Source organism: Euprymna scolopes, chromosome 36, assembly GCF_053919585.1.
Source record: "Euprymna scolopes isolate OS-2025 chromosome 36, ASM5391958v1, whole genome shotgun sequence".
In the NCBI taxonomy this organism is placed as follows: domain Eukaryota; kingdom Metazoa; phylum Mollusca; class Cephalopoda; order Sepiida; family Sepiolidae; genus Euprymna; species Euprymna scolopes.
In genome coordinates, this window is record NC_136517.1 from 53,693,532 (window position 1) to 53,705,630 (window position 12,099).

At 31.2% G+C, this 12,099-nt stretch overlaps 1 protein-coding gene across 1 annotated transcript in view; it reads left to right on the forward strand.

The window, feature by feature from the left end:
• The window catches only part of LOC145260485 (5'-3' exonuclease PLD3-like), a 75,208-nt gene extending 65,155 nt beyond the window's left edge, over positions 1 to 10,053 (forward strand). Inside the window, exons 8-10 of the mRNA XM_080118594.1 lie at positions 2,464 to 2,626; positions 5,661 to 5,763; positions 9,407 to 10,053. Of these exons, the coding sequence (XP_079974720.1) occupies positions 2,464 to 2,626; positions 5,661 to 5,763; positions 9,407 to 9,564 (424 nt within the window). The 3' untranslated portion in view covers positions 9,565 to 10,053. The remainder of the gene's footprint in view (positions 1 to 2,463; positions 2,627 to 5,660; positions 5,764 to 9,406) is intronic.
• Positions 10,054 to 12,099: the final 2,046 nt, after the last annotated feature.

Below are 12,099 nucleotides of genomic sequence, written 5' to 3' on the forward strand. Positions count from 1 at the left end.
AGCTTCCTGACCAAAACTGCACCAAACATTGAGGTTATAGTTATTTTTTTCCTTTCTCTTTACAAAACTCAATCATGTTCTGCAAAGTCAAAAATAAAAACGGTCCTGGATATGACCTAAAACTATATCCGATGGTGAGGCCCCAGCTTGCGGGCCTTGGGGAGTGTGGAGCCACACTTTAATTGCCATTGCTTCCAGGTCCACTCTGACCCGGAGTGGTAGTACCTGTTAGGGTCCCAACTATGGGTTAAATAGAATCTGCTTTAAAAAAACAAATATATTCCATTAAAAATCGTTCTTCAAAATAACTAGATTCGGCATTAAATAACCTGAAAAAGGTTGATATGCCATAAAACAAAAACAACCAACCAACCAGAAATAAAAACAACAATTTTCTTCAATAAAACAATCAAACCAAACCCCATAAATAAATATTTGAAGATATAAACAACTTGAAGCATAAAGACTTTTTCGAAATAACTGGATTCAACATTAAATAACCCAAAAATGGTTCCTATAAAACAAAACAACTAAATCAAACTCCATGAATAAATATTTGAAGCTATAACTTGAAGAATAAAAACTTTTTCCAAAATAACTGGATTTGCCATTAACTCAAAAATGGTTAATATACTGTTAAACAAAAACAAACCACAAATCTAGTGCTACTAATGAGTCCTCATATGGCTGTATGATTCAAAAGTTACTGATCTAATCCAGAAAAAAGTGGTTACCTGTGCAAAATGAGTATTCAAAGTGCTGCTGCTACCGATGATAAGCATATTGGAGCAGTACCTCATTGCTATATGAGAACAAAATCCAGTAGCAAGGGAAGACAACTGATGTTCCATTGCTGGTGGTGGGAAAACAAACTCTTGGTTTTCAATGTATGTGGTGTGACACAATGTTTTGTCATTTATGTTTACTGTCAGTTAGGAGAGGCTGATTTTTTTGTTTTCTTGTTTTCTTTCAATCTTTTCACAAGCTATTTTTGGCATATACATTTCTTTTCATGATGAATGATATAAGCCTTCAATATTTGGCTGATCCCAGAATTCAGTTGCACCATAACTGACATTCCAGCTGTGAAATAAATCGAGAATGTTGGATTTGTTTGTGTATAAAGAGTTATCTACTTCTACATTGAAATAATACATAGGAGTTATCTGCCCCTGGTACAAGATGTACCGATGAGTTATCTGCCCCTTAGGGCCATATAAGAAGGGTACTTGTAGAGTTTAATCAAGACATTAAAAAATGAAAATATTGAAGAAAAAGTTATATTGTACGTACCCGTTACGGAATGAAGTTCTGAAAAAAAGAATTTCACTTGATTTAATCAAATAGTTTTTTTTTTTTTGTTTGTTTGTTTTCTTTACTGTGGGAAAACACGTTTTTATGACAGCCCGCTGGAGTTAGCCATGTTTGGATTTTTAGAACACGCCATGGGGAGCTAACTCAGTCTAAAGCGCCGACATCTCCTCCCCATGTTAAATAATAGCTTTTCTTCCCAAAAATCAAAACATATCTACCTTTAGCTCAGTATCATAACATTTTTTTTTTTTTTTTTTTTTTTTTGCTGTCAAAAAAAACCTACTCTATCAAATTAAGTGAAATTATTTTTTCAGAGAACTTTATTCCATAACGGATATGTACAATATAACTTTTTTTGAATATTTTCATATTTTAATGTCTTGATTAAACTGTACAAGTACCATAAGAAGAGATGGAAGTACCCTTTGCTTTTCGAGTGGAACTCATCAATAAACTATATCTTCCATACTTTACAGTTTGCAAAAGACTATGCCATGGAAATGATTGAACAAGCCCTGCAAGTTGAGACAGGTTGTGTATGAAACTTCTGTGCTTTCAATGAGATGGAATCGGGTACACATTATCAGTGCCAGGGAAATTCATATCGTAAGAAGATTCCAATGCTAATATTCTTCCCAAGCAAGTGAAAAAGTCAAAATTAACTGCTGTGAAAATTTTAGTGAATAAACTAGAGAGTGTATAGCTCTGTTTGATTTTAGTTGCTCAAAGATGTTGGTGAGCAAGGTTGTGTACTACTTTTAGAAGCAGAAGGTGAGACTACAAGTTGGAGATTTAGTAGGTTCAATAGCAAAACAAATGAAAAGGTTTGTTCACAAATATTTACAACAATAACAAAATAAATGAAAAGGTTTGTTCACAAATATTTACAACAATAACAAAACAAACAAAAAGGTTTGTTCACAAATATTTACAACAATAACAAAACAAACGAAAAGGTTTGTTCACAAATATTTACAACAATAACAAAACAAATGAATGGATGGCTGCTAGGCATTGATCTCCTTCTTGGAATTGACTTGATTAAGGAGCTCGGGTGTGCACCTAACTGAATTGCTTAAAGCGATAAAAAGTATAGATTTTTGTAACTAACTTTTTTTTTTATTCATGGATCAATTTTCCTTGTTTCAGCTATTGGCCTGTTATAGACGATGCCTTAAGGAATGTGTCTTTTACAAAAGGGATTAAAATTCGTCTACTTGGAAGTGCTTGGGCTCACACTAAACCCACAATGTTTAACTTCTTAAAATCATTGCAGGCCCTTAATGGAGCCAGAAAGGCTGATATCCAAGTTGTAAGTATCTTTTTTTTCCTTTTTTTCTTTTTTTTATTAAATTTACAAAAAAATTTTCAGGATGAGTCTGGTATACGATACATTACACAATGTATATATATATCCGCACTTAAATTAGAGCCTGGTCCTGGATATGACCTAAAACTATATCCGATGGTGAAGCCCCACCTTACAGGCCTTGGGGAGTGTAGAGCCACCCTTTGATTGCCATTGCTTCCACGTCCACTCTGACCTGGAGTGGTAGTACCTGTTAGAGTCCCAACTATGGGTTAAATAGAATCCGACTTAAAAAAATATACTCCATTAAAAATCGTTCCTTAAAATAACTAGATTCGGCATTAAATAACCTGAAAAAGGTTGATATGCCGTAAAACAAAAACAACCAACCAACCAACCAAATTAGAGCCTGTGTTAATGTACAGAGTAACCCGGATATAAGAGAGCCGTGTAGATCCGGTAATAAATCTCTTATATCCGGTTGCACTGTATTAATAAACTGATACTGTCATCTTTGTATGTGTAATGCTTAAGAGTTCAGTGACAATTAGTGCATATGGGAGAAGTAGGAGAGTTTAAACGTGGGGAGGATGCAATGGACAAGAGAGGGAAGAAAGTAATTTATGTATGTTGATATAGATGATGGTGGGAACGAGGGTGTTATATCAGTTGAAAGAGAGAGAAGAATAACAAATATCCATGTTTTTAGGAAATAATCTTCACATTATGTTTTCTATTATTAACCTCTCAATTGCATTTTTGAGGAATTTAATAGTAGTACTAAAAATAGATAATAGATAAAATTTAAACCTCTTTTCTTAAATAACCATGAAATTTCCATTTACCATGCTATTAATGATAATTAATGATAATAATAATAATAATAATATCAGGTTGAATACAATAAAATAAAACTATATATTTGTTTTAAATCCAACAGTATGAATGAAATATTTATCTATATAAATAAAACAGATGTATATATATTGCTTCAAAAAAAAAATGGCCAGCAAAACCTGCAGGCCCCTTTCATCAACAGACTCATCAGGAGTTAATTGTTGATCATAAAATAAACAAATAAAACAATTCGCAAGAACAGACTTATGGGGTATACGTGTAATTTTTACCGAGGGAGAGGGGGGGAAAAAACGGGTGGGAATACAAATAAAATATGAATAATATAAAATATATGTACAAGTGGAGCAAGGGGAGAGTTAAAACATATCCCCAAATAAGTCTAATGATCTGACAAACTCCTTCTGTCAACAGAGAGACAGTCTGCGTAAGAGAATAGAGACTGACTCCAAAATCCGCAAGTGATTTTGAGAGTTAGCCTGATGCAAAATCCTAAAACACTCCATTTTATACGCATTGGCACACGCTGGATTTTCAATGGAGGTGTTGGCCAATGGCAGATTCCAAGGTGGAAGAAAGGGGGTAAGTGCGACAAGGCTTGCTCAATCTTATTTTTACTGGAACATGTTGGTTGATTCAAGTCTGCAAATTTAAGGAGGTTCGACCTACATAGTCAGCAGCACACTGACAATTAAATTCATAAACTACATTTCTTTTTGTGATGTAAGGTAAACCATCCTTAACAACTAGGGGAAATGCAGACTTTACACCAAAGATCAAACGTAGAGCAACGGACAGGAAGAAATTTGAAACAGATTTAAGGATTCGTCTACCCAAACACTGACCAGTCTCCCCAATTCAAGGGACCTTTAAATAAGCAAAACACCTGGAGAGATCAAAGAACGCAGGAGAATTATATTTTTTTACTTTATTTTTAATAATATAATCAATTAAATTCTCTGGATAACCGTTTTGATCTTCAATTCATGTTCCAATTTACCAGAAGTACAAATTCTAAGGGCTTTATACACTAACATCTGAATAAGTCCAATTTTTCTGGAAGTAGGCACAAATGAATGCCAGTTCATATATAGGCCTACAAATGTTGGCTTACGATGACTGTAGTAAGAAAAGAACTCTTACTACGTTCAACTAAAATGTCCAAGAAGGTAAATAATTAACGTTGTATGGAGAGAATTGAGTTTGATGAAAAATGTTTTTGCCTCATTTTCAGAGGCAAAAGCTGCGAAGGTGTCGTCGACATATCTGAAATATATCGATGGCTTCGATATATCAGTAAATAATGCTGACTCGTAAAATCCCACAAAAATGTCAGCTAGTGCAGGACCAAGGGGACTTCCCATCTGAACCCTGTCGATCTGACTGTACGTAACGTTGTCAAAGCTAAATTCTACTGCTTTAGTGCAGATCAGCATGAGTTCAACAAATATGTCCCTGGAGAATGGGAGGGGGCTAAATTACTATTGTAAAGAGAAAAAATTCTTCCAAACCATTTTCAAGACTCAAGAACAAATCTGGTTCAATAAGGGTCTCACTATATACCAAGTATGCAGTGTAATGCACCATTGTTCTTTCAATTGTTGAATCTCTCGATCATCTTGTGCAGAGTTGACTCCCTTGGTAGTTTGAATCTTCCAACCAGTAGTAACTATCAGTTCCTATATGATTGCTTCCATAAACATGAAACATTAGTGTTTGTAGATAATTATTTATATTTATTTAAAATATATAATCATTCCTATTATCTGTTTCGTAATTCAAGTATATATATATCCACACTGGTGAGCTGTGAAACGGCGAAACAGTACTGTATGTGGATGACTATATATATATATATATATATATATATATATATATATATATATATATATATATATATATATCCTTTCTCTTTTTCTTTTCCTTGTCTTTCTTTTTTTTAGTCCTTTTTCTTTTTATTTTCTTTCTTTTCATTTTTTTCCTCAATTTTATTTTACTTTCTCTTTTATTTCCTCTCATATATATATATATATATATATATATATATATATAAATAATTGCATTTCCTTCATGGTTGAGCTCTCTAGTAGTTAAAATATGATATCGATTTTATTTTGTTTGCATTTCCTTTTGTTTCTTTCCTTATTTTCTCAGCTTTTTCTTATTTATTTTCTTTCCACAGAAAATGTTCCATGTTCCCGCTTTTACACCAGATCAAGCACGCATTCCCTACGCTCGTGTCAATCATAATAAATACATGGTTACCGATTCTACTGGTTATATCGGTAAGATCATAGCATTTCAATAAAACTTGAATTCTGTCAAAAATCCAGAGTTTGACCTAATTAAAAATAGAAAAAAAAATCTCTATGGGTATCCATCACGAAACAAAAATGTCATATTCCAAAAATTACATAAATTGATAAAGTCATATTTTATATACACAATCATTTTTTCTTTTTACAATTTTTAGCGATTTTAATAGTAAATTGTAGCCATTACAAGACTGATTTTGATGTCAGTAGTTCGAATTTAGTTGTCTTTCTTTATTAAACAAGGTAAATCTATACACAATGTATTGATTCCTCATAAAATTTGATATTTTTAGTTAAAAAATATCTACTTGATCAAATTATGTGATTTTTGGAATATGATATCTTCCGTGATGAGCACAGACATTTTAAAGATTTTACTGTATTGTTTTTATTAGTTTGATCTCTGGATTTGCGGTAAATATTCCACTGTTTCAATAACCGCTAAGAATTCAAAATTTTACATGTTCATTCCTTATAAAATACTATGTACTGACCCAACACTGCCCCAAAGTTTGGGAGTCTTTGTACTTTTATTTTTATTTCCCATATTTTAAAAACTTTCAAATTATTGGGTTTTTTTAATGGGATTTTGACAGATTTAATCATATTGTTAGATCATTAAATTATCAATTAAATCAAATTGTTATAAAACTATAGCTAATTTTATTATGCTATAGGCTTTAATTTTTTTTATTTCTCTTAATAATCGATTTTACAAAGAAATTTTATTATGGTAATATTTTAGCATTGTTTTTAAATTTATTGGTTGTAGATATCTTCAAAAAACTTTCACTCTTTTAATACATGAGGCTTAGTTAAAAATTTGAAATTCTTCTAAGGGAAGCTACACTTTGGTAAAAAAAGACATCCTTGCTTACCTCCCATCCCTTATAATAGACGATGCATAGAACGTTTACAAATTCAAGAAATGAATATTTGTAGCAAGATTAGATGCACGTGCATCAAAATAGGTTAAAAGCAGAAAATTTTCCACATAAGTTAAAAATTACGTAAGAGAACGGAAAATTTTGTTATAAGTAAGAAAACAAACAAAAGGTACATGTCACAGGAAGTTAAATGATGGAAGAAGTTTAAAATGACACTTAGGGAGGAAAAGGAAAGATCTTTCTGTTTAGCAAATGAACTGATTGTGTTCGGTTACACGTTTTGGGGGTTCCATCTATGCAGTACAGGAAAGGAGACAGGAAAAGCCTTTATGTGTAACCTAAGTAGGTAATTTTGCATAATCCAGACCCTAACATTCAAACAGACTTTAATTTTCAAACACTCTAGCAGGTGGTGCCCGCATCTGTTAATTGAGGCACAGAAGCACAAAATGTCAGAGGAAGAAAGACCGTGGTGGACAGTAATGGCTCCAAGTAGAGGGAAATGTTGATAGAAAAAAGCTAGGGCCAGTGTTACAGCTATCTAACGTGGAAATATCCAACATAAAGCTGTTGTAAATACCACCAATGCTTTGGATCGTATGAATCTTCAATTGCAACTTTTCCGAGGATTCGTCAAATCAAGATCAACCCAAGATGAACCAAGTATGTTTTCCCATTGGCCGATGTAAAACCTTAGAAACTGTTATTTGTCCCTTAATGTTTTAATTATTATATGTCCTGTTTAAACAACCACTAGATGATCAATATCAATTCATGTCTAGACAATCAAATGTACAGTGATGATCATATTTATTGGCACGGTAAAATAAAAGTTAAATTTTGTCTAATAAATTCTAAAATAATTTTTCAATAATTTTGAACAAGGGTTTTTTGCAATTATGTTTGTTGTTCCTTTGTTATTTATTTTTTCTAAAATCCGATTGCTGCATCGGAAAGGCCAGTTAAAAATACATAATATACTTTGTTATTTTCTTTAATTTAATCCCTTTTTTAGAATTTATTAGACAAAATTTAACTTTTATTTTACCGTGCCAATAAATATGATCATCACTGTATATATATGTCATATATACACCCTTCCATGTCATACAGAAGCTGCCGACAATATTACAAAAGAAACGTTGGTTTTAAAGAAAAAGTGAGCCAGGAATTATCAGAACAAGTGAGATAAGCTAATGGACTTTGTTTTTGTTTTTTTAATTTAATGTTTTTATAAGTAACATTACTAAACCCACAAAATATATTCTTGGTTATTGATAAATAATAAACTGATGCAATAAATTATGTTTACATTTATATTATAAATTTCATAGCATATCGGTTACTTTTTTTTTTTAATCCTTTGAGATGAAACGTCATAATTTGTGCATTCATTCTTTTTGTGAACTGTTATCCTCATCTTCATAATGATGCAGTGGATAGAAGCGTTGAGTCTCTACGGTTCCAGGTAAGCATTACTGAAGATAGCAGTTTCAATCCTACCCAAGCAGGCCTGAGGATTAGTCGGCCAAACCATGGTGAGTCAACAACAACTATGGAAGGCAGTAATTACTGGGGATAATTCATAATACTCAGTATCTCTATCCCATCGCAGTTAATCACCTGAAGAAGGCCAGAGGATGAGTTGACTGAAACGTGGTGAAGCAACAACAACAACTATGAAGATGACGCTAATAGTCCGCAAAAAGATTTGAATGAATATCGGTTACTTATGTTTATTTTATTTATTTATTTATTTTTTAGTTTAGAACTTGTTTTTTGAATGAAAATTCCCTCATGAAGTATTATAAACACATAAACTGAATATATTTAGCATTATCAAAAAATAATTTGACAAATAACTATTTCTTTAAATTCAAAAAAATAACTAAACTATGATGATAATAAAATTAAAAAGATATGGTATATAATTTGTGTTTTTGAGATGTGTAATTAATTTTAATGATTACACAAGGGCAAAAACGTTGAGAAACAATGCTTTCCTATTTTTATTTTTATTACATGATAGAAAGAATAATTAAATTTGAATTTATCAATTTAAAAATGTTTTTATTACATGATAGAAAGAATAATTCAATTTGAATTTAACAATTTCAAAATGTTTTTTATTACATGATAGAAAGAATAATTCAATTTGAATTTAACAATTTAAAAATGTTTTTTTTTATTGCATGATAGAAAGAATAATTCAATTTGAATTTAATAATTTAAAAATGCTTTTTTATTGCATGATAGAAAAAATAATTCAATTTGAATTTAACAATTTAAAAATGCTTTTTTATTACATGATAGAAAGAATAATTCAATTTGAATTTAACAATTTAAAAATGTTTTTTATTTTTTTATTGCATGATAGAAAGAATAATTCAATTTGAATTTAACAATTTAAAAATGCTTTTTTTATTGCATGATAGAAAGAATAATTCAATTTGAATTTAACAATTTAAAAATGTTTTTATTACATGATAGAAAGAATAATTCAATTTAAATTTAACAATTTAAAAATGTTTTTTATTTTTTTATTGCATGATAGAAAGAATAATTCAGTTTGAATTTAAATATTTGAAAATGTATTCTTTTATTACATGATAGAAAGAATAAGTCAATTTCAATTTAACAATTTAAAAAAAAAAAATTATTATTACATGATAGAAAGAATAATTCAATTTTAATTTTACAATTAAAATTTTTTTTTTTTAATTTAGGTACTTCCAATTGGAGTGCAGACTACTTTATATCTACAGCTGGTTTGGGGTTAATTTTCAAGCCTTCTCAAACCCAACAAAAGAAAACCAACATGAGACAACAACTGGAAGACACATTTTTACGTGATTGGAATTCAAAATACTCTAAAAATATTTGATCTCTTTTTTTCTCTCCTCATGTTTCTCTTTTCTAATCCTCTATCTTCTCTCCCTTTCTTTCTCTCTCTCTCCATCTCCAAATGTCTCCAATTAGTAGTTGGCCTGCAACCAAGAGGCTATGCTAACTATATGAAAATTTAACCCTGATACCAGGTCTAAAATTTGGAAAGTCAAAATCAAAACTGTTTCCTTCCTCTCTCTCCTGATCTCTCTTCATCCTTCCCCTCTCTCACTGACTGGTGGACCTTTAGCCAATATCCTGTTATTTATCGGAAAATCTGACCCTGGTACCAGATCTAAATTTTGGAAAGTGATAATCTGTATTTTTTTTCCCTCATTTCCACTTTCCCTCCCTCCTGTCTCTTTCCTTCCCTCCCCTCTCTTTTCTTCCCCCTCCTCATCTTTCATTCTCCCTCCTCCTCCCCCTATACTTTAACTAGATATAAATGAATTAATTTCTGCCAAAATAAACTCAAATTAAAAACCTTTTTCATCATTGTCTCAATTATTTCAATTCAAGCTGATGTATTCTATTTTTTTCTTTTTACTTCATTAATTTTTTTTTTTTTTAATTAAACGGCCAGATTTTGGTTCAGTATTTAACTGAACTGGATTCACTTGCTTGTGGGCCTTAGACCAAACCTTATTGGTATCTTGTAAGCTATTCCTACTTTTTAACATTTTTTGGGTTTGTATTACTGTACACATAGATTCGAAAAAGTTGTCAAAAAACAAATATATAACAAATAAATGTTATCAAAGGCAAGATAAGTTACTTTTCTGCCAAACTGGATATATTTTTTTGTGTTTTTATTCAGCTCGAAAAACATACAGTGTTTACCGATGTATTCGAAAATTCAAGATGGTGTCTCACACCCTCTTTAACACCGTAAGTATGGAAAAAGATGTTATAAATAAAAAACTATACAAAATACTATTAAAAACCTGCCGAATATATGTCAACCTATGTCACGGTAACATATATTGAGCAAGTTTTTAACAGTATTTTATCCGTTTTTTTATTTATAACATCTTTTCCCACACTTACCGTGTTAAAGAGAGAATAAGACGCCATCTTGAATGTTCCAATACATTGGTAAACACTGTATGCTTTTCGAGCTGAATAAACATGTTACATTGAATAAAAACACAAAAAATATATCCAGTTTGGTAGAAAAGTAACTTATCTTGCCTTTGATAATATTTATTTGTTATATATTTGTTTTTTGACAACTTTTTCGAATCTAAGTGTACAGTAATACAAACCCCATTTTTATTTTTTACTTTTCCACATGCTTTAGAACAAAATTCTCACACTTATCATGATTATGAGCCAAGCTTTGGACTATCAGGAATGGCATACCAGTCTCCACCCTTATCTTGTTGACTCTTTTATTTGATGATTGCTCTCTCGATTTTTCTTCAATGGAAGGTTCTTTATATGATTTCTTTACATAGCTGGAGTCTGATAGCTGGGAAATATTTCCAAACTATGTTAATCTCTTTGTTTTTTATTCATTTATTTTATTGCGGACTATTACCCTCATCTTTTAGTTGTTGGTTCACGACGTTTCGTCCAACTATTCCTCTGGCCTTCGTCAGGTGGTTACCACGACGGGATAGAAATTCCAAATCTTCTAACTGCATTCTCCATAGTTGTTGTCGTCTTGCCATGTTTTGGCCTACTAATCCTCTGGCCGGCTTTGGGGAGGATTAAAACTGCTATCTTCAGACAATGTTCACCTGGAACTGTAGAGATTCAATTTCTTCACCCACTGCACCACAGGCCCGAAGCATTCCAATTAATTAAATAATATATCTTTGTTTTTTGTTTGTTTATTTTTTGAGGGGGGAGAGAGTCAACATTGTTGAAGTATTTGTTAATATTAAGCTTCTTCCTAATATCTGTACTTCTGTAATATAGCCATGTATAACATCTCTGCTATATAGTCAGGTTATATATTATTTTTGTTGGAATCCTTTGAGATGAGTAATTTATGTATTTCTTCTTTTTTTTTTTTTTTTGCGGACTGTTATCCTCATCTTCATAGTTGTTGTTTCACGACATTTCAGCCAACTCATCCTCTGGCCTTCTTCAGGTGATTAACCACAACGAGATAGGAATACTGAGTTTTGTAAATGTATTCCCAGTAATCACTGCCTTCCATAGTTGGTTATGGAGGATACAGTTACAAGACTCCGCATTCCTATTTTGTCATGCTTAATTACCTGAAGAAGGCCAGAGGATAAGTTGGCCGAAACGTGGTGCAGCAACAACAACTATGAAGATGAGGATAACAGTCCACAAAAAAAAATACAAAAATTAACAAAATTATACAGATTAAAATAACACAACGACATAAACTAAATAGTTTTTTACTTAAAAAGATTTTTTAAATATTTCCAATTATTCTCTAAAAGAAAAAAGAGGGCAAAAAGTGCTTTCAATAATTTTTGATAAAAAAAACAAATTTCAATAATTCTAAATTAAAATAAAATATTTTTAAACGATTATTAGATAAAAAGAATGACTG